The sequence below is a fragment of the Cryptomeria japonica genome, chromosome 2 (genome assembly GCF_030272615.1).
Source record: "Cryptomeria japonica chromosome 2, Sugi_1.0, whole genome shotgun sequence".
Lineage (NCBI taxonomy): Eukaryota > Viridiplantae > Streptophyta > Pinopsida > Cupressales > Cupressaceae > Cryptomeria > Cryptomeria japonica.
The window spans coordinates 314045491-314069483 of NC_081406.1; the positions used below are offsets into that span (position 1 = coordinate 314045491).

At 37.3% G+C, this 23993-nt stretch overlaps 1 protein-coding gene across 4 annotated transcripts in view; it reads right to left on the bottom strand.

The window, feature by feature from the left end:
* LOC131070227 (uncharacterized) overlaps positions 1–23993 on the bottom strand; it is a 71621-nt gene that overhangs the window by 36483 nt on the left and 11145 nt on the right. For all 4 annotated transcript variants that reach the window (XM_058005731.2, XM_058005732.2, XM_058005730.2 and 1 more), the window contains one exon: positions 8014–8219. In XM_058005731.2, the coding sequence (XP_057861714.1) occupies positions 8014–8199 (186 nt within the window). In that variant the 5' untranslated portion in view covers positions 8200–8219. The remainder of the gene's footprint in view (positions 1–8013; positions 8220–23993) is intronic.

Consider the following 23993-nt stretch of genomic DNA (forward strand, 5'->3'; position numbering starts at 1 on the left):
GTGTTTGGTTTCAATTTGGAAGGAAAAATTGATGATGACAACGCTCGAGGGTTTAGGAAATCATCAAACGAATTGTGCAAGCAAAAGAGCCTACAACAATTCTTGACTAGCATTCTTCTCTACAAGAAGCTATCATGGAGATCAATAGCTTGTTTGAGGTTGGCATATCTACTAGAGGAAGACAACAAGGAGGTAAGCAACCCCCTTGGTGTAAGAAAGAACTAGTTCTGTCTCCTAACTTAGAGATGGTTAGCATTTTTAAGAAGAGACTTTAAAATAAGTACAATTTTCTTTGTTTATTTAAATAAAAGGTCTCTTCCCTCTAGAAAATTCTTTGATGATTGGGTGACCTCTATGTCGGGCAAAAAATGGGATATTTGTGTCATGTTGCAGAATGATTCAACCTAGTCTTTTTACAATTATTTTAAAAAACCCTAGTATGTAAAAAAGGACCTTGAATGGAACTTTTGGAATCGGGGGAATTTTATTTACAAACCTATCTCATGAATCCCTAATATTACACCTTTGTGGATTGAAGTTAATTTATCTCCTAGATGGGTGAAATTTTTTAACATCCCTCCTCAACTATGGAATCTCCTTTCATATGCTCTAAAACCCTTGGGTTAAGTTTGCAGACAAAGGAGACGATACACCATTCCACATTTGAATGCTAGGTTCTAATGTTTGTTAAACCTAATGTTGAATTCCAATTTTTTTGCTATCAATTTGTAAACAAAAAATTTCAATGTGATATAAAGCAATTGGGTGAGCTTGGCTTCTGGTTTTTGTGCAAATGCAATGGGCAATTGAGAAAAGATCGTCCTCTTATAAACCCTAAAAAATTTGACTCTAGCTCTTGATGTCTTTCCCTCTATTGACAAAGATGATATTAATAAGAATGTTGATTGTGAAGAAAATGAAATTTTGACTTTGCAAGGGTCTCATCCTAAAGAAATTGTCATAAGTCCTCAACAGAGTATAAAGTGTTTCTCACCTCTACTCAACCTACCCCACCTAACAAAGGAACCTTGGATTCAAAACTAAGAATGGATGTTGATCAATGTGTAGCAAAATGAAATAAATGAGGAAAAAGGTCCAAAAAACCCTTTGGTAGGAACCCAAATACCCCACTAAACAACTAGACTTGTAAATTACCTTGATGATTGCCAACACAATGACCCTAAACTTAGTAGTGTAACTTTGGAAAGTGTTGCCCCAGTTATCTATCATTTACAAGATAAATGTTAAAAATCAATGAAGATATCCTAGAAAATATCAAAAAGCAGAAAAAAAGTGAGCCCAGTAATTTGAATCCTAAAAGTAATAAGAAAGGAAAGGATAACTCCTCAACAACTTTGAGAGGTTATAAAAAGGTCCTAAACCTCCTTCTAACCCTAAAAATCGATGTACAATGCATTACCTAGAATGTGAATGGTTTAGGGGCTAATGACAGGAAGGTTGTTGTGTTCTGCAAGAATAGAGATGCTTTTGGCTGCTTGATGCTTCAAGAGGTCAAAATTGTCGGTTTTCCCCATGACTGTGTTCTCAAATATATTTGGAAGGGTGTTGACAAGTATGTTACTAATCATAAAAAAGGAAAGGGAGTTCTATTATCTTGCTCTTGGATAAATGAGCTCCCTTTGTTAATGACTGTGGGCAATCTCCATGTAATAGAGTTGTATGGGTTATTGTATAAAATTAAGAGAAAAAAGTTGGCCTTTGTGTTAGTTTTCATGATCAGATTATCCACAATAAACAGAAAACTAAAGTTGCACAGTAAAGCATACAAATAGAGGATCACACAACACAAGACTACCCTGGGAAAACCTCCCTCTTGGAGGAAAAACCCAGCAACAAATCAGATTTAGATCCTTTTATTAATTGTAGAATACAATGGCAATAAAGATCAGATTACTTATCTGATATAACTGTCAACCTAGGGCAGAATTAGAGTTACAGTCGTAACCCAGCTAGGGCACAATGTAACAGCAGAAGATAGCAGACTTATCTCTTTCTTATATAAGAATATCATCAGCATACAGCTTCCAGCTCTTCGTAGTCCTTCACTGAAGATTGCAGACCTAATGATGTTTGTAGACCTTCAAGAGGAACTCGCTATCCTCTTCAATGTATTCACTGTTCAAGATCGCATGTATGGCAAATGCTGATGGCAGAAGTAATTCGCTGATTCCTTGATCAGAATTCGCATTGACCTTTTATTGCAGAGCACAGGGTCTTTTATTGCAGAGCACAAGGTCTTCACATTGATTGTCTAATATTCGGATTGCTTGATTTCATTTTCGACTAGTGATATGCTTGTGCATATATACAAGAGGTGAGCCCTATCTTGGGTTGGCCCAATCCATCCTTGGGGCCAACACTATTTATTAGTTCCACACACCACCATAAGCATGGGACCTAAACAATATAGTTTCCACGTTACAAGAGCCCACGCTACATAGAGATGTGCTAAAATAAGATATAGGACCACACGTTTGGAGAAGGGATGCGTCCTTTTAATAATACAATCATTTGGGCCCAGCCCATCATAAATGATCAATACATAAGACTATACGCCACAAAATGTGTGTGCTGAAGATAGGTCCACACGTTGGACCTAGAGATGCGCCCTTTTACACGTTAGGTCCAGCCCTTAATGGTTTTACACATTACATATAAATACAATAGATAGGGCCCTGCCCTATAAGGATTCGGATGATGCCTTAAGGCAATCCGAATCCTATTTATTTTCCTAACCTAGTTACAAAATCAACACTTTGTTCTTCATTTGCTGCAAATGACTATAAAGAAAAAACAGAATTCTGGAAATGGCTGGCCAACAAGCTGCCCAAAGTTCTGTTCATTCGGGGGGTAATTTGATATGATTGGAAACACAGATGATAAATGTGGGAGTCTGAAATCTAGTTATAAAGAAAACAAACTGTTTTTTTAAGTCAAAGATGAGGAGAGTTTTAAGCCTTAGAGACCCTTTAGAGGGTTGCAAAATGAACAGTAAGAGTATATGGTTCACCTAGTGCAATAACCAAAGTGGCAATAAGAGAAATTAGTCCAGGCTTAATGGATTCTATTTGAATGATAGTTTTTTTCAATCCCTGAACCTACGCGGATAATAATGCCATGTTGGTCATACCTTTCGCCTTGTTTGACCATCACCCTCTTGAAATTAAAGGATTTGATCAAGAAAAAAGCTGTAGAGAAGAGGGGCCTTTTAAGTTGAACACTAGTTTATTGAAAGATGAAGAGCATTTGAATGGAGTTAAGATTATCAGGGCTTTTGATAAGGGTTCTGATCCTGCCTCCAACTTTATTTTTCAATAAAACAAATGTATTGTTGCATGCAAAGATTCTTCAGAAATACTGGAAAATCAAAACCCTTAACTAGGAAAAGTTGGGCTAGGTTATTTGACAAGAAACTTGTTCAAATAGAGGAAAAGCTAAAATATGATCCCCAAAACTGTGTGTTTGTAAGAGCAAGTTAACACTACTAAACATGGATGGAGATGCTATCAAAATTTTGTAGCCCAAGGACTCAAAATCATGTCCAAAATGAGCTGGATTAGACGTGGTGATATATGATCTAAGTATCTTTTTTAACCTACTTGGAGCAAATTTTATTAGGAAGGAAATTGACCCTTTCAATGTAACTAGGGCCCTAATAGATGATCTTCAAGAAAATAACCAATGCTTTTTTCTTTCTACGAGAATTTGTTCACATCTAATGGAAGGAATGAAAATTTTAAAAGGCTAGGAGAAAGTGCGTGATGATTTTTCTTGGGAAGTTCTAAAGTGGTGCAATTTTACTTAAAAAGGGCATTAATAATAGATATTGAGGAAATTATATTTGCTACAAAATCTTTCAGCAATAATAGGTTCCCAAGAATTGATAGGTTTCCTATTGAATTCTATAGTAGCAATATTGATTGCATATCTAAGAAGTAGGACTTTCTTAAAGTGTAGAAAGAAGCCATAAAATGATGGAACCTTGGGATTACTCTGTTACTGAGTTCTTGTAGAACTACATCCATTTTGGGATCAAATGGGTTTTAGTACAAAGGAGAGTCCTAGAATGTGCACAAGACAGCTATGGCACACCCCTACTACCTAAGGTACATTGTAGGCACTTCCCCAATACGCACACAAGTGTTAGGAAAATGGTGTCTCGACCTTGAAATAATAAAAGGTTATTGTTGATAAATGAGTGAAGCGGGGTTGCAGCACCCCCAAAGCCACATTTTATGTATAATTTGACATTGTAAATTTTGATCATTTATCATTAGGTCATAGATCTAATGGTCGATATTTTATGTGCTTTGTTTGCCCTGAGAGGCAACCCTATTTTATGAGGGCATTGTATTATGTCCATGTATTGTGATGTATTCAAAGAGTTTGATAGTTATTGAGTTGCCTCTAGATCTCCATTGGTAATACTCTTGTAAGAAGCTTGCTCTGCAACTAAGTTACCAGGTTCGGCCCCCTAGACCCCTAGTACTGGTCTGGTACGGTCCTGGTTCGAGGTTCGGGTCCGGTTCGCCTGTGGTTCAGACAAGGTTCGTGGTTCACAGTCTTGGTTCGAACCAGGGCGAACCCAAGAGGACCCAGGGGTCTGACAGCCCAAAAATGGATTTTTTTTTTGCAATTTTTTTTTTTTTGAATTCCACCACATAAAAAATTAAAATGACCCTATATCTCAAGCCACACACCTATGCATCGTACAACCAAGAGAGAAGCACAAGTCTGTACGAAAGAACAAAACAGAAAACACAATTTCCGTACGGGAGAATACACCTTGATCAGAATTTTGACTTCTTTGGCCTTGTTCCTAACGTCTTAAAAAGCAGAAAATTGATGCACGCCATGGAGTTCCGTGTGGGTTTGAAGGTTGTAATTTGGGAGCGCGCCCTGGGCGCTGCCCCGGAACCCTGCGAGGGGCATTGCCCCTTGACCCCGCAAGGGGCTCTACCCCTTGACCCCGCTGGGGGCGCTGCCCACAGACCCCCGCAAGGGGCACTGCCCCTTGACCCCATTGGGGGCATTGCCCCAAACCCCCATTAGAGAATCCATTTGATGATCAAACTTTAAATTGTTGAAAATTGAAACAATGATACTTGAATATTTTATCACTTTGATATTAAACTTGATGTATATGATGTTGTTATGGTATGATCATGATGCTATGATTACAAGTTTATGTTGCTTTTGTTGTTTATATGATGCTATGTGACATGCTAATCTTAATTCATGCTTATAGGTTGCATATATATATAATTTACATGTTTTTGTACTAACGAACCCAAACCCCTTTTCAAAATTTTGCCGTACCGGCATACCGGGTTCTTCGAACCTAAACCGGTGCCCGAACCCGAACCGGTAACTTAGCTCTGCAAGTATATTGTAATTTGTTGTTGATTTTTGAATAATATATTGGGCAGCTTTTGAAGTGTGGGATTTTTCTCCCGAAAGGGGTTTCCCCATGTAAATCACTGTGTTGTGGTATGCATGTTATTTATGCTTATTTTTGTGAAGTTTTTGTAACTATTGTAAAGATTTATAAAAAAAATTGCATTACCCTCCTCTCAAGGTTAGTGTAGGAAGTTGTTTCGCTACTTAACTTCCTTACAACAAGATAGCCAAGGAACACTCTACCGCCCTTAGTACCTTGTGGCTATGTCCCAATTGTACCCACAAGGTCTCTGAAGCAACAAGGGCATGCCATGGCCATCTCATGATGTCCTCTAATGCTCCCAACCACACCTACAAATCCAACAAAAGATTTTGATAGAAAAAGCATTTTTTTACATTAAAAATATGTTTTCTTAGTCTAAACCAAACATACCAACAAGGTACTCAAGGAAATAAGGGCATGCCCTCGCTATGTTGTGATGTACTTAGACACTCCAAAACATAGCTTGAAGACTCTTCAAGTACTCTGAAGGACTCTATAAACTCTCAATTCTTCAAGCTAGCAGAGTTGAGTAGTAGACTAGACTCTTGCGCTGAGTCTGGCCCAAGCTTGGAGAGTACTTGGAGAATCTCAAAATGTTGTCCAAGTTATAATGGACAATGCAAAGAATCGTAGAACAGCTGATATGTTAGTTGAGACACGGTTCTCACATATATTTTGGGCACCTTGTGTTGTGCATATACTTAACCTCATGCTATAGAAGTTGGGTAGAAAAATAGATTGGATCAAACAAGTCTATACTAAAGTTGAAGAGATCCAAATGTTCATAACAAACCACCACATGTCGCAAGCTATTTTTAGATCATTTTTGCAACTAGGGGTACTAAAGGTAATTCGAATTTCAAACAATGCAATTTCTTGATTTTATGTTTTATTTTAGTAATTTATTTAATATATTTATATATATATATATATATACACACACGCATTCTTCTTTGTTTTTAATTATTTAAGTTTTTATTTTTAAAGTGGTTGCTGAGACTAGATTTGCACCCATTACAATTGTCTTGAGATGACTTTTGCAGGTGTGTGAGGCACTTTGTGGTACAGTGATTAGCCAATCATGGTCCATATGGAGGTAATCCAACACTAGAAAGGCAACAAACGTAAAGTAAATGATTCTAGATGACACTTGGTGGAATCATGTAGAATGTCTTCTTAGTTTCACCAAGCCCACCATGAGTATGATCCACATTACTAACATGGATAAGCCATGCTTGGGGGAGGTTTATAATGGCATAGACTCAATCATCGAGAAAATGAAATCCATCATAAATGCAAACGAGCAAGATCCTAAAGAAACCTTCTTCAAAGAGGTGCAGTCAATTTGTGACTGTGTTGACCAATGGAACAATAATGGCCACCCCACTCCATCTTCTAGACTTCACATTGACTCCTAAATATTATAGTGAAGAGATCCTTACTATGCCAACAAGGGTGCCAACATAGCGTGATGTAGAAGTTAGTAAAAGGTTGAGGAAAACTCTTACTAAACTCCTCCTTGATCTTGGAATGGAAGATGCAATTACATGTGAATTTGCTGATTTTGTAGCCTCCAATGGTCAAAGCCCTCCTGCTCTTCATGACAAGCATAAGAAGGATGCTCACTCTTGGCGGTATCTCATGGTCACAAATTGGTACACCTCCAAGCTATTGCGATCAAAAATTTATCACAAGTTTATAAATTTTTACCCACTCTCTAAATTTGGTTGTCATTTAAAAATTACTATTTTCAAATTTAAAGTTTGATTTACAAAATTGTTAATTTAAAAGCTCTAATGAAAACTCCCTTTGCTTCAATAGGTTGCTAGTTCTTCATCTGAACAAAATTGGAGTACATACTCCATCCACTCATTGAAACGCAATCGATTAGCATCAAGCAAAGAAGAGGAGCTAGTTTACATGCATTCCAACTTGCGCCTTCTTACACACAAAAATGATAAATCCAAGGAAGAGGTATCAAAGTTGTGGGATGTAGAACCAGAGTGTACTGACTTGGATCTATTTTTTGTTGCACAGTCTTTAGTTATTGGTGTCAAGTAGCTAGCATACTTTCAATGCAAGTAGTAGTGGGTTTCTGTCATCTAATGTTAATGTTGATGGCAATCTTGGTCTTGATGATAACCCATTTGAAGCTGATCGGTGAACTGATTACTAAATGTATTAAAAAATGTTAAACAATATATATATTTATAAATATTTTAATTCAAAGTTTGTGCATCTGTATGTGTGTGTGTGAGATATATATATATATATATATATATAGAGAGAGAGAGAGAGAGAGAGAGAGACAATTACAAGGTTTCAAGAAGGAAAAAATAATTTTGCCAAAAACCCAGAAGTTGGATGAAATAATACAAAATGTTTTGTATGCCCTTTAATATTTGACTCTATTGTTACTATGCATTCATTCTAGAAAAACAAACAAATTTGGTCTAATGGATTCTCTAGTAAGTTTTAGCACAATGCCTAAACCTTCACATACCTCTAAACAAGTCCATAAGTTAAAGAAAGGTATCACTGAAAATTACCCCATACAGACGTGTTCCAGCATTAATCCTCTGAATCCAGAGACCGCGCATATCACGTTTCTTGTTTCGACGATCTCTGTAGGAGTACTGAAGGGCTTTCTCTACACGCTCTCTAGCAATGCGTATGCAATTCTTGGCCCTCCCTCGAAAGCCCTTGGCCAACTTCAAAATCTGATCCTTGTGCATCTTGTCCCCTCTAAACACACCTGCAGAATTTCAAAAAAAACAACAAAGCAGTTACGAATGATTCATGTCTAACAGATAGAGGTCTTCATAAGTTATGTTACTTTATCATATAATAATATTATAACGTATTCAGCCATATCCAAGCCTTATGTGGTACCCAAAGTATAGAATGAGCCAAAAGAATATCTTCTCATGAAATTTAGGAAGGATATCTTCATTTTGTTTCAGGCAGATGTGTCTCTTATTTAGTTGAATATTTATGAACTTTTGTGGATTATGCATATCTTATCTTTTACATAAAAAGGCATACTAATGGCCCATGGAAAACATACAAAATAAATATAAAAAAAAATATGTTTTATTAAATAAGCACCTAAGCTTAAGACATGAAAATTGGGACATTCATCTAGATACTTAGAGAATGGATAGTAATCTTGTGCTTGCTCTTTTATGGAGAAAGAAATTAAAATAGCCTAATAAAGTCATACAAAATACATTACAAAAAAATATGCTTCCAGTAATCGACTACCATTGAGACATGAAAACTAGCATATACATCTCTTATCCAAAATTTAAATTTTAGAACATAAAGTTTGTAGGGTTATATAAAACATTTCAAGATTTTCTTATGAGTAAAATTGAGTCAAAATGTGCTTCTAGTATCTTTGAATTAGTCTTCCTCTTGAAAATCCTACATTGAATGTTTTACACTAAAATCAGAAAAGCACATTTTTACTTTTTAGGCACAAATGCTAAAATATTCCTTATTTCCTTGATTTCATCATTCTTATGTTTGTGTGTTATAAAAATCATACTTTACTGCACCCTTTACACTTGAAGTACATGAAGTCCTGAATTTTCCTGTTCTTTATCTTTTGAAGTATCAATTGCATTGGATTTGGAGAAATCAGAACTCTATGACAATCATGCCTCGGTGCAAACAATGCAAGTAACCCCAATTTGCTGATTTTCCATTCAACAAGTCTTTCTTCTATTGAAAATTGTACCTGTCAAACATCTCTATACTATTTGCAAGAAGTTACAATTTCTCCAATTTGTGTATTATTTCTCTCACCTCATCAGCAACATCAAACTCCCAAGGTGCAAGAGAGGCAAGACTCTCTGATTTCACCAACTTTTCCCCTGATGTGAGGCTCCCTTCCTTCACATATCAGGAGACATGGATCTCTGCAGACTTCATAAAGCCATGTAAATTAGGCATAAAACCCTGCAAACCCTATCGGCGGGCATGCAAAGGCATGAATATTTTGGTTTAAAAATGATGACTTATGAACCTCTGCCACCTTGTACCTTTGCAAAACAATCTGTAAAAGTATTCAAATTTATGTTCAAAAGTGGAATGTTAAGGATTTTGTCTTTCTTTTAATTCCTTAGACAATATTCAATGCTATTAATGTATGCTCTCTAGTTATTTCTGATTATGAACTGAAACTTCTTTTTTGCAGGTGGCTGTAGATAATATTTATTGATTTCGATATTTCTCCAGCATTCTTCACGGCACATATATATAGGCATTGCCTTGTAAGATCAAGGCATGCCTTGACCGGACATGTAAACTTCTTTGTTTGTAGGTGGCTGTAGATAATATTTATTGATTTCGATATTTCTCCAGCATTCTTCACGACACATATATATAGGCATTGCCTTGTAAGATCAAGGCATGCCTTGACCGGACATATCTCATGACATGTCCGATCAAGACATGTCTTCATCAAGGGTGGTGCCTCTTCATAATGCAAACTGATAACTATCGGTTAATATAAATGCCGATACATACCAAACGATAATCGATGCCAATCGGTTTGTGATTTAATGCGGTTTGATTATCAGTGTAACCGATAATGAATCGGTTAGTTTCTAATGCAATTTTAGTTATCATTAACCGATCACTAATCGGTTTATTCTTAATGCTATTTCATGGTAATCGATGGTAAATGCAACCCGATTATGGACCGGTATAAGAGCAAAAATATGTTAATACGATAACTATTGTAGTTATCATATGACAACACTAAATATGACAACTAGAATAGATATGCAGAACCGATTACAATCACAGCATATAAATGAAATCACTGCATAGCAAATACGATCATATCTCGATCGATGATAGAAATGCTTATAAAGATGATTATGATGCCTACCATTAGCATGTAGATTTATCGATAGAATAGATGATTGAATGAGAGACTTCATTTATCTCTCATTCAATCATTTACCTTACCGAAGCTACATTGTTTCAACACAATCATATTCATTGCCTTTGTCCTCCAGTTTCCTCTACAAACAAACTGATTCTTTCTATCTGCATTTTTTTCCATTATTTGGCCTTGCATCTTGCAATTTGTGCCTGCATTTGCTTTTCTTGTCATTACCAAAACCTTCATGAGTTCAAAATCTTCATCCGCCTCTCCCATGGAATAATTGTTCAAGGCCATCAACAAAAAGATATTAATCAAGTCAAATATTATAGAAACCTCCCATAATGACACTGGGCAAATGGATGTCAAGGATTTATGGCAGTGGATAGACAGAAGGAAGTCACTCCTACCCCAACCTATGGAGTAGCAGGTCTCCATAGGTTTGTTGCCTTGTTGGACTTTTGGGGTTGCTTATCCTTACATACCTTTCCTATTGCTCCTGAAACTCTGCCTTGAAGGCCCTTGTAAAATTGCTAAGTTTGTCATGTTTGCTGGCCTTTTGGATTGTCGGGGTTTCACTTGCATGTGTACCATTCCTTCACCTCCCTGATCGCCAAAATCTGATGGTTGTGTTTTCCCAAGTGTTGTCTTGTTGGGGTTTTGGGGAAACTCATCCCCTCATGCTATATTTTCGAGTTGTTGGTGATGTTATTACTCTCGTCCCTATGGTTGGTCAGCATCCATTTACCCAATGGTCCAATATACTAATAGTTTGCATGGGCTCAACAGTGTTTCTCTTGTTGTCAGTTGAAAGGCACTTAGTTTCTCTTTGCTCCCGGGTGCAAGATTTTTGATCATCAAAATGGTGAAGGCATAATTGTCAAATTTCAAACTTTCATTATCCCTCATCCTTGGTGGACAAGTATATTCAAGCTTCATGGTCCAACATGATAGTTGTTTTTGGACTTCATACTTTCAGCATCCCTCATCCTTGGTGTTGTGACGTTTTCGCACATTGCCCCATTGCAAATGGACCCCCTACTTTTTAGGCCCTCTTGGTCTTTTGGTTTTGGTTCTTTGGGTATTTTTTGCAGCAGTCTCTTCGGCCTCCTCGGTTTGCAAGTGTTTTGGGTGAATATGATCAAGTCTGCAAGTCATTTGAGTAAATTTGGCTAAGTTTGGAGCTCGTTTGGTTTATTTTAGGGTTTTGCCCTTTCGACTTAGATTTGAGGTCTTTTCTTTAGGGTTTTGGAAAAACTGGGTGTTGCAATGAAATCAGGACCCTTCAAGGAAACCACCAATGAAATTTAAGCAAATTTTGAGCAACTTTCTATATTTAGAAAATTTCACTGTGCCAAAAATCAAACTTACTATTTTCAGTAAGTTTCTATTTTTAGTGTCATCCTATCCCAGTTTGCCCTAATTTTGACGCTTTGAAGTACTTACTATTTTTAGTAAGTCTATTTTTGGCAGGTTCTTCGTAGGCAAGGGTCTCGACACTAAAGACTGAACATTCCTGAAAATCCATGGCTAAATCTGTTGAAAAAGCAGCCAGTTGATCAAGAAAATGACTAAGTGTGGAATTCATTCCTAAAGGGGAAAAACTCGAAAAATTTCCTAAGGCAAAGAGTAATTCACTTCAATCCAAAAATGGCATCTCAATCTGGAAAGAGCAAAAAATTGGCTAAGTCAGGGAAGAAATTTCCTAAGGCAATGAAATCTCTACCGTGGCAGAGAATACATCCTAAAAGAGGTCGGGCGTTGTAGAGACCCCATGGAGGAATTCTTTCTTCCATGCCAAAATCTTCCACATGGTATGAACTCCACCCAAGAGGCAAGATGGGTGCCAAAACTAGGTCGTAGCGGAATCCTCCTCCAAGTGTTAAATTCTTGTAGCATGTGGTTTTAGCGCCCAATCTTGAAGATGAGCGCCAAAATGGGGTATGGAAGGATTTTTCCTTTCAAGGCCAAATTCCTACACAGTCAAATTTCCGCCCAAAATGGAGGTTGAGCGCCAAAATGGCATGGTTCAGGAAAAGTTTGCATGGTTTAAAATCCTTCACAGGTTGAGAAATGCACTCCAGGATAGAGTCAGAGCACTAGAATGAGGTCATGGAGGAATTCCTCTCCATGACATGTATTGCTCCACATGATGCAAATTCTGCCCAAGTCAAGGGTCGGGAAGCTAAAAAGGTGTAATGGAGGATTTTCCTCCCAAACACATATTTCCTACTCAAGGTGAATTCAGTGCCCAGCCTAGGAGGAGAGCGCCAAATCAAGGTGAAGGGGGATTTTTTCTCCTCCAAGGCAAATTCCCTTACACCCCTCGAGGAGTGCTCCAGGACGTGTTTGGCACAAATACAAGGTGAAAGAGGAAATTCCAAAATTGTGCAAATTCCTCCTCCATGATGAAATATGCCCTTGGCAAGGATAGAATGTCCAAGGACAAAATTGAAGTGAAATTCATGGCCAAGGAGGAAAAATACAAAATTTCAAAAAATTCCTCCTCGGTTAAAATGTGTTCAAAGACAAATTAAGACGTGGAAAGCTCCGTATGGGGAAACTTTCTTGATTTTCCAAATATGCCTGAGGATGAAAAAACATAAAATTTGTCTAAGGCATGAAGAAATTCCTTAAGGAACAAATTTCCAAAATTTCTTCTCCAACTCTAAATGTGCCGAAGGTTGGAATTATGACGTGAAAATCAAGGTTCAAGAAGAAAAGTTCAAAATTCAAAAAATTTCTTCCTCAAGGTGGAATTGCATGCAAGATGATGAATTTTAAAGCACGAAAAAAATTGGCTGTGTGAGGATCTTCTCTCTCCAAAGCTTAGAACAAGACAAAATTCCTTAGAACAAAAAAAATGGTCAGTGATCAAAAAAATCTCCCTACAAGACGAAGTGTGCACAGGAACACATAAATTTTCCTTAAGGATGAAATCTCTCTACAAATATTTTCCCTCTCCTCGAATTCCAAACGTACAGGAATCCTTCAGAAGTGAAAAAGATTGTTAAAATTCTTCCAAGGCAGGAAAAATCTTCTCAAATGTCTTTTGTGAGCCCGAAATAGAAAGATTCTTGCAAAAGATGAGTTGGCAACATGCAAAGAGAATATTTCGTATTGATGAAGCAACCCGAAATATTACAGAAGTTCCTATGACGGCAAGGCCTACTTACATGGCGAGAATCTATTGAACGCATAGCAACATGATGGCATACTTAATGTGTGGCGACTGAGTCAAGGCATGGCAATAATGGAGCATTTATTACGTGTGGCCGATTTTGGAGATAGTGGAACATTCAAGGCATTAAGGGTGATTTATTGCATGATGGAGCATTTATTACACATTGGGTGAACTTGAAAGATAGTGGTGCATTTAATGCACGATGGACGCAATTTTTGGCCGACAGGAATTTATTGATAAGTGGACATGATGGGTCATTAATATTTATTCTTGCCTTGTTGCATCATGTGTGTGGAATCTTTTGGGTCAAACCCTAATTAGGGTTTGCATGTAATCAAGGCTAGAGGGCTATATAAGGGGATGACACCTTTATTTGTAAGGGGAGGGAGATTTGTATGAAATTGTTGCACTAAGTTTTTGAGATAATAACAACAATGCATTGTTCTCTGATGGTGTTCACTTAAGTTATTTTTCAAAACTTGCATGGTTTCACCTTCCTCACTTAGAGTAGAAGTAGAGTAGTGCTTTGATTTCAATGGAGAATGTTTTCGTGTTTGATGAATTTCCATGGTTCATACTTTTTGCATCTTGTTGATTATAAGTTGTAATGTAAATTTAGCCTGAGCCACTAAATTTGTGCTAAGTTCGATTGTGGATAGTGCCACTAAATTTGTGCTAAGTTCGATTGTGGATAGTTATTTGGATTGCGTCGTTTTGGGTATTCAAATGCACTTTCTCGATGTGAAAATCCTTCAACATCCTTGGAAGATTGCACCAGTTCTTGTGGAGTTGAAGTTAATCTTGGCGAAGCAGAATTTAGTTTATTTGGAATTCGTCCATTAGAGCAACATCTATTGATATCACTACCCTTAGGAGTAAATTTAGATCCTTCTAACCCTTTTCCCTTTAATTTCAACCCATTCAAATTCAGTTCATTCGAAGCAGAAGCATCACAAATTGCTATATCCAATGATGAAGTTCCAGCCACAGCAAAGCAGTGAAAGAATGATCCAAATGTTAGTCCCCTTGGATCACCAGCATATCACATCAAGCCAACCGAGTCACATCCATTGCATAATCGGAACCTTGGAGTCAATTGTTTGAACTTATTGCAATCTTAGTATACAATTGAACTTTGATTAAGAGAGAGTAAAGTGACCGTTAAAAAACTTTATTCTATGTTGCGCGTGGTCACAAAATGCACGTCAACACTTGGTAAACAAGTATAGTTAGGCCCAATGGTTTGACAAGACATGGTTATAAAAGTTTACTTTGAGGTTTCAAAAGGTTGTATACACCTGTGACATTGGTAGGAAAACAAGGAGGGACCCAATTCCCTAATGGCACAATAGACTAAGGAGGAAGGAATTTTATCATTTCCTCGACATATCAAGGGTGGTTCTACCTATGTCCTTCACTCTCGTGGTATTCGTGATTGTAATTCCCCGATAACCCAAGGGAGGTGTGTAGCTTGTTGTTAGGGGTTTCCATATCATAATGCCTACTCTTGTGTATAAAGCGAGCACCCTTATTTCATCGGGGATATGAAAATTTTAATACTATTACCTCACAATCTTGGTCAACACCTAATGTCAACATAATAATCCAAAGGCTTGTGATATTTTGAGGACAGCATTTTAAATAATTTTTTGGCACCAACTAGAGTGGTGTTGAGTTCACCCTTTACCTACCCACCATCAATGCAATAGCCCTCCCAACTACGTGCAATGTTTTTGATGGTTGCCCACCCACCCGAAGTAAATGCAAGTGTCCATCAATCAAGAACGCCCATTTTGAGTAGGATTCATCTTGAGCAATGGATTTTGTGGGCGCAACGATGCTATGGATTACAGTTTCGACAAAAAGGTATAATCATTTTTAAAAAAGAGCAATTATTCTCATAATAGAAGAGGAGTCAGAGTTGTTCCAAGGTTTCAAATGTTGAAAGTCTGTAATGTCCCCATTCTTACGCCATCTTGTTTTGCAAGCATTAGCTAGTTTTTAGGATTTTCCGTAGGTTTCCTATTGCATTGGGAGGGTTCTAGTGTTCTTGGTGAGTTCATTTCTTAGTTTTAGTGGATTTTGACAGCAAATGCTATTTATATTAAGTGCTTGCATGGCACCAATCTTTCTAGGTTTTTTGGGGTTTGTTCTCTTTCGTCTTCGAAGACCACTACTATTTATAGTAATTAGTAAGTGCTTGCATGGCACCAATTATTTTAGGTTTGTTTTCTTTGGTCTTCAAAGAACACTACTATTTATAGCAGTCTTCCACGAGGACACATCCCCCCCTAATCCTCGTGTTTCCAGGACGGGGACATCTCTCTGGGATGCAAGGATGGGGACAAGGCATCCCACCACCATCCCTCCATCGTCATTGGGATGCCTGAGGATGCAAGGACGTCCCAAGGATGCCCAAGCATCCCTTGATCATCCCAGGGATGCCCAAGCGTCCCTCGAACATCGCGGGGACATCTGGGTGTTTCCCATCCTGGGGCACCTCAAAAAGGCATTTTTTTTCTTTCTTTTTTGTTTTTTTTGCTAGGGTCAAACCCTAATGGAATATGGGCCCCATCCATGCCCTCTACCCTTTAAAAAACCCTCGCAAATCCTCTTTTTTTTCTCACATTTGGTTTTCTAATTTTTCCAACAGCTAGGTGAAGAGGAGAGAAAAGAGTGAGCAAAGAAGTGAAAAGAGATAGATTGAGTTTTTGCAAGTGCAAGAGGGGTGACAAGGAGCAATAAGAAGAAGAGGAGGATTCCACACCAACTAGGAGAGATTTTTCAAGCACGAGGTAGGTTTCTATGATTTGTTTTTTTTTTGTAAGTTTCATTTTCAAAATCTAATTTGATGTTGAATCTTGATGTCAAAATGATAAATGAACAATGTTACATTGAAATGGATGTATGAATATGCATTTGCAGATTGCTCTAGTTTTCCAAGTCATCAAATATGGTAATGGGGATGCGCCAACCCTTAGAGAGGTGTATGAGTGAATTGATTCTATGCTTGACCAGATGAGGGTTGTTGTGCAAGTGAAGGACCCCACTTTAGCATTCTACAATGAGCACATTCAGTCAATCATTCAACGGAGATGGGAGAGGCTCAACACTCCCTTGCATATGGCTGCTTATGTATTGAATCTTAAGTGGTACAAGACTAGGCTTGGTAGAGTTACACCAAGTTAGGATGTTGAGGTGAAGGCAGGGTTCTTTAGGTGCATTGAGAGGATGTATGATGCTAATAATGCCAGTCAGATTCGCACTGAGTGGACCAAATTTGCCACTCTTGGGGTTATTTTGAAGCGGCCAAGATGGATATGGCAACTATGGCACAAGAGGACCCAATTTTGTGGTAAAAGTGCCATGGACCAGAATCTTTGACTACCACTCTAGCCATCCAAATGCTATATTAGGTTTCTAGTTCTTCAACAGTTGAGAGGAACTAGTCTAGCTATAGCTTCATCCACTCTTCTTAAGAGGACCAGACCTACCTCTAGGAGAGCAAAGTAGCTTGTGGTTGTACATAGTGCTTTGTGTCTCGTTGATCGCAAGACACTTGTGTACAAAGAGAGTCCAGTGCATGATGGGATGTAGAGCCAAAGGAGCCAGCAAGATTGATGAGGATGCTATGACTTCAGATGCAGGGCTGGTTGGTGTTAGTTTGGCGAAGCTTGACCATGAAGATTCCAGTAGTTCCAATGACGAGGAGTTTGGGGATGATTACATTGATTAGAGGACTCCCTTCACTACATTTTGACATTTTTTATTTATTTTGATATCATGCTACTCATTGTAATCATCTTTTATGATATTTTCAATGTAAAAGAAATCTCCAATCTGACATTTTCATTTAGTATTCAAGGTTTTAAAATGAAAATCTTAAATTCTAGTATTTAGTATTTGCGATTTTGCTATTTTACTAATTTGCCAAAGTTCCATTTGAAATGTAATTCTTATACATCTTTTCATAACTAGTTTTTCAAGTACTATATGTATATCAACACCGGCCCCCTGCCATCCCCAAACTTAGGCCCTTGGTCCCTGCGTCCCCCATTCTGAAACTCGGTGGAACAGTGATTTATAGTAAGTGCTTGCATGACACCAATCTTTTGGGTTTGTTCTCTTTGGTCCTCAAGGAACATTGCTATTTATACTAAGTAGTTGCATGGCACCAATCTTTCTAGAATATTTTCACTAGAGTGTTTTAAAAGTGACTTAATATTTAACTTAAGTGAATTAATATTTCGAAAAGTGTCTCTAATTGGAAAGCCTAGGCTATGGGTGACCTAAGTTGTTTTTTAAAGTTTTATGGGCGCCATTTTTTAGGGAATATTATATTTGAATATTTAAATTTGTCCCAATTTCTCCCTCCAAGTCTATATATTACGATTTCGGCTTTCATTCTCTCATTTTGCTTGTGCACACATAATAGGATGTTGTTGAAATGAACTTGGAGAGTTCTTTGGATTGTTGAGGATGAAAACCCTCTTCAATTAGCCTGGATTCGATGGTACAAGATCCACCCTACTTGGTTGTTGATTTCAATTAGAGTTTTTTTAGTGTTTGCTCAAAGTGGGGTGATAAGGGTTTGATGAAGATGAAGATTTATACAATATTTTGATTTGGGTTTGCTGTTTTTGGTGTGATTATGGTTTTTCTGAGTGTTGTTCAAGTTTCAAGAGTTTTTGAAGACATTTCCCAATGTTGGCCATACCATCTTGTCTACACAGAGAATCACATTTATGCTCAAAACTCTCGAAGTGAATTTTATTTAGTTCCAGGTGTTGGCTTCCTAGGCAATGAGTTTCCACCTATCACAAGAGGGTTTGGGTTTGGCATTTATTTTCTAGCACAAAATCACCCCTAGAGAGGAGCGCCCAGCTTTAGGTAACTGATAGGTGATTTTTGCAAGGAATTTTCTTGTTTTAAAGGCTGCAAATCATCCAATATTTGGCATCTAAGGGTTCTAACAGGTTTGAACCAGTATTGAAGGTTTTAGAAGCAAGTGGAATTTCTTTTGTGAATCACCCCTGTGCATCTCTTTCTCTCAGCTTCTTGGAACAGACTTCTACGTTAATTTTTTGCGTATAAAAAAAGCTTGGTTATGTGAATGCGGATTATAGTATGATGACTGAAATCTCATGGCAGAGCTGTAGTATTCTTGTTTGAGCATTTGATGGTGATTTTGAAGGCATTTCAGACCTGTAGCAGCAAGACAACACATTATTTTTTAGGTACCCATGTTTAGTTTAAATGCCAAGGTCATACATTGGTTATATTGTTCATGTTGAATGCCAAACTATCCTAATTTTGTAAACAGCAGTATGTATGTTATTTCAGTTTTGGATGACATTAGTGTTATTAACTTACTTTCCATTGTCATGAACATGCCATGCATGAATGAAACAAATCAGAACAGTTTATTTTGCAAGCAATTCCATTTGTTGCTTTTGGCAAGCATTTGTATATCAAACTACTACAAAAAAATATCTGGGGTATACATTACAATGGTATCGGAGCAAGTTGTTTCCGCCAACATGTTGGGTAGTGGTCACTTGTTGCAATTCAGCAGTTGCATAATAGAGTTGAAAAGATGCTCACATTTGACAAGTCTGTGTGGGAAATGATGCAAGAACTCCTTAATCTAATGAAAGACCCAGACATTAAAGAGTATCTTAAGATAGTGACAAGACCCAAACATGTGAAGTCAAGTATGTAAAAAGATGGGCAAAAAGCTCTGCAACAAAGAACACAAGAGGAACTTGAAACTGTAAGAAATGAAGAAACTAGCACAAAAGAGGAGTTTGAAAGGAAGATGGAACAAGAAAATCCAAGTGATGCATCCGCAAGTGAAGAAGAATGCATGAGTCTTCCTGATAGTGCCAAGTTTGGTGGGTATGTTGATTTGGAGTCTACCAAATCAGCAACTGTTGGTAAGACCAAGGATGATACTTTAGACATACATGCAATTACCTTTGATGAGTTTATGCATGAAGGAAAAGACAAAACAGCAGCCTTGGGGTCGAGTTGAGATGTTTCCAATGATGTTGGTCCGGATGGAAACCAGTTGGATGTCCACACGGAGCCTTTGGAGACGAGTGACTATAATAGTCTTCATCTATTTGACTTGGAGAGAGATTTATTCAGAGAGACAACCACTCTTGAGGAGCACAGTGAACACATTTTTTTCTGAACAAAGCAATCAGCCTTTTAGCACTTGGAATCCGGGTGTGTCAGCACCTAAGTACGATGAGGATCTATATTGGGATGAATTTCTTTTTTATTATAGTACTGCTCTTTCTTCATCTCAAGAATTAAGCATTGAGGATGGCATTGGGGAAGCTATTTTTGAAAGGTCTGATGATAAACTTTAACACAAATCTGAAAACTTATTTTATGGTGCTGATTTTGAGCAGAGGCCTGGTGATCCTTTTGACTTGGATCCTCAGCTTACTATTAATGATGATAAAGAAGAGGCACAAGAGATTTGGGACAGCAATGGAGACACTCTTGAAAGTTATGGAACTAATTCTGATTTCTACATGCATCATGATAGCAGTTCATCATCCTTGCATGAACAAGATTGGAAGAATCAATTTGTGGTGTTCAATGATAACCCATTGTTTAAAATGGGTGTTGATAAGACATATGACAATCAACTTTTTAAGTTGGATGATGGAACAACTACTGGTTGTGGTGTTGCACCTGGTTAAAATAGCAAGGTATGGGATTCGGGAGAAGATTCAAGACTTGAGTTGGAGTGTGGTTTTCAGCTTGGTGTTGATCAAGGTTCATATTTCACATTATGAGGTGATCAGTTACCCTCCTAGGAGACCACCAGATATGAAATGTGCAAATGAGACAAATGAAGATTGCAATTGGAGTGAGATGACACTAGGAGGCATCATCATTCCTAACTACATGAGGAATTCGAAGGTAACTTTGGGTATGCAATTTAATTATTTCAGTTGAGGGTTATTTCCTTGTTGGTACTCACCTTGAGTTGCATCATCCTTGCATGAAGTTTTGTCTTGAGAGTTGGAGTTGACCAACAAATGGGACATTTCAAAGAAAAAACTGAGTTGATAAGTTGTAATGCATACCCATCATATGTAGTTGGAGATGAAGTTTATGCATGGGAAGTGATGGATCATGGTTACTTCAACATCTTTGACATTAAGTAGATATCAAAATGTGGTTTTGTAGTTGCCGTACATTTCAGTACAGCAGTAAGAGGAGGTTTCAAGCTTGTAACTTAATCTTCATAATTGGCAACCCATCCTTTGGATTGAGTGATGTTTTATCTTATACTAATCCTTCTTTGGGGTTGGTTTTTTAGACAACAATTGCTCCTTACACCTTAGTTGTCGATGCTTTCATGGATGGGCTACAAAAGATTACAAAAGAAGTCACATACTTCCATGATGTGCATGATGTTATGGATGGCACTTGGAGTTATGATATTTACCTTTCTAAGTATGTTGTATCCATGTTTGGGATCCTCAACAAGGATTGACAGAGCTTTTTGGGAATGATAGAAATGACCCTTTGAGGGATAAGAATCAAAATTTCAGAATTGATAGTGCTATTCCTTTCATTACCGGCCATTTGGTGATTCCATTTGTTCATCTACAAATAGATTGGAGAGAGATTTTAACTAACGATTGTAGCAATGAATGACTGATTACTCTTGAGAGTGTTTCTTGGCAAACAATGGGTCAGAATTTTAGTCTCAAGCTTGTTGTTTGGTTGCAGGCCAGCCACTTCACATTTTGGTTTGCTCTCATTCAGGAGAGTTGGCACATTATTCCTTGTCAAGGAAGAAAAGGTTTTAAGTCCAAGATTGCTTGGAAGTGTTTCTCAATCACTTTCAAGTTGTTTATATGCAACACAATGCTCATCTCACATGCTTATACTTGGGAATTCCTTTGGTACTGCTGGTGTCCCTTGAGTAGAGCGCTAAAATCAGTTGTACTTTGCTGATTCCAGTTTTGAACATCAGTGATTATTTGTTTCTTCAGACCTTCCAAACTCTGGAAGTTCATCTTATAAAGGTTTGTAATGTAAAATTTAATAGTTAACTCTCGGTTTTGGTTCAGGGCAACAAACTTCTGCATGCTCTGGTTCAACATTCAGAGACTCATGGAGATGGAAAAGTGAGACTTTTCATAAGTCTTCATGGTTGTATCAGAATAGTTCATAGGAGGCATGTTAGATCTATGTGGTGTTACAAGAAGCCACAAGAGGAAAAATTCATTCCCTTCATTCCACCATCCACGTAGAGTAATCCTATGTCCACAACAGATGATTTCCAATTTGCAATTATGGGTGTGTAATTAATCACATTTTCTACTGCATTTTCTTGTGAAAAAGAGTATGCCTGTTCATTCCTAGAGAAGATAGCATTGCAACAAATCTGTGTTGAATAAAGCTTTGGGTTAGAAAATCAAAAATTTTCTTTGTCCAAACAGAATATCATGATAACTCAAAGTATTGTTGGCAATATGTCAAGCTCACATAATTGCAAGTCGTAACTCTCTCAATATGGGCTCGCATACAGGAAAAGTTCAGCACATGCACCGGACAAGTGTGTCTCAGAAAAGAGAGGCTAGGCTAATAAACAATTAATTTCTAGAGTACAATTGTTTTCAACAGATGGGATTATGATAAATGAACATGATGAGAAATGAAGGTGATTGAGACAATCAACTGAACTCAAACACACAGCACGTCTTGTTGAGGCCAAACACAAAATAGACATGTTCAGCAAAATCTAGAATGACAATTTATGCAGAAATTGTCACACAACAAGCCAGTTTCGTCCTCAGATGCCACAATTAGTTGCAATCAATGGAAATATGTTTCTAAATAATGCATGCAATGATATATCTACAAATCCTTAGGATTCAAATCTAACTCTCAGAATCTCAATGCAAAGGATCATTTTTTTTCTAAACAATTTAAACAGCAGTCTATACTTCCATCACAGAGATAAGAAGAAGTATGGCAAAAAAGTAGCACTTGTCACAAATCAAAAAGAAATTCACCTACTATTGCTTTTCAGTTAACGATTTTCACCAAGCATACTCGATGTCACTACAGCATGGTTGCAAACCTGATGTTCATAAGTAAATTTAAAAATTTCTCATTAGCATCCTTTTTTGGAGATTCAAGTGATTTGTTATTCTATTCTATATTTGATCCTTTTTTTTTCAATCATACTATTTAAAATGGGTGACTATCGCCCTTATAAACTGTCTGGGGAGCAAACCTAGAAAGGATAGCTCACCCATTGCCTAATTTTTTGTGGATCATTACTATATGTAGTAGCATGTCTATTTTTGTATTTTAAGCAAGACAAAAAATTATTTCTCATGAAAATATATGTTGATCTCCTTTCTACCAATCATTGGACTATATTTTTATAAGGAATATTATATGATCTTTGGCAAATGACAAAAAAAATAATATCATGTTCTTTCTTTGTACCAAAAATGAAGTTGATTACTATGTTACTAACTATATTGTTTCTTCTATGGCGAGGTTATGCCTTCAAAACATATGGTGCAAGTGCTATTACATGGATGCTGCAATACTTTAATAAGAAGACTATCTTCTATGTGTCTTTGAATCAAATGGACAAAATATGAATGTAGCTCTTGAAGAATCAATATGGCCTTGAAGATTTATTGAAGAATTCCATTTGGATACATATGAAAGTACTATATTACTTAAAGTTACTTTACTCTTTCTAGAGAATATCATTTCTAAAGATCAAAATAAACATTGAAGATCATGGGCACCTCACTCAAGTGAAAGCATTATATAATAAAGGCACCTTGAAGATCATGGGCACCTCACTCAAGTGAAAGCATTTTATAATAAAGACACTTTGAAGATCATGAGCACAAACTATATATTATATTTTTAGCCATCACTTTGAAATCCTCTATGCAGTGATTGGCTTTGAGGTGATGCCATTAAGGGGGAGTGTACATGACACCACCTAGTGGCTAAATCCTAGATTTAAGACCTAATAGGCATAAGACCTTTAGGCATTATATGCTCCAAATTCAAATAATGCTTGGCCTTAGGTGATGCCATTGAGGGGGAGTGTGCATGTCAATGACACCACCTAGTGGCTAAATCCTTTATTTTTTAAGTCCTACGGGCACAGTATCGTAAGACCTACGGGCAGATTTTTTTTAAGTCCTACGAGCACAGTATCGTAAGACCTACGGGCAGATTTTTTTAAGTCCTACGGGCATATTGTAAATTCTTCTCCTTGTAAAACTTCCACTTGTAAAAGCATTGTATTAAGACCTACGGGCACTATGTAATGAACCTGGGGAGAGGCTAATTTGAGGGGACCGCGGCTCCAATATAATTTTTAAGACCTCACAGCATCATTTTTGAAACACTGGGATTATAAATTATGACAAGAT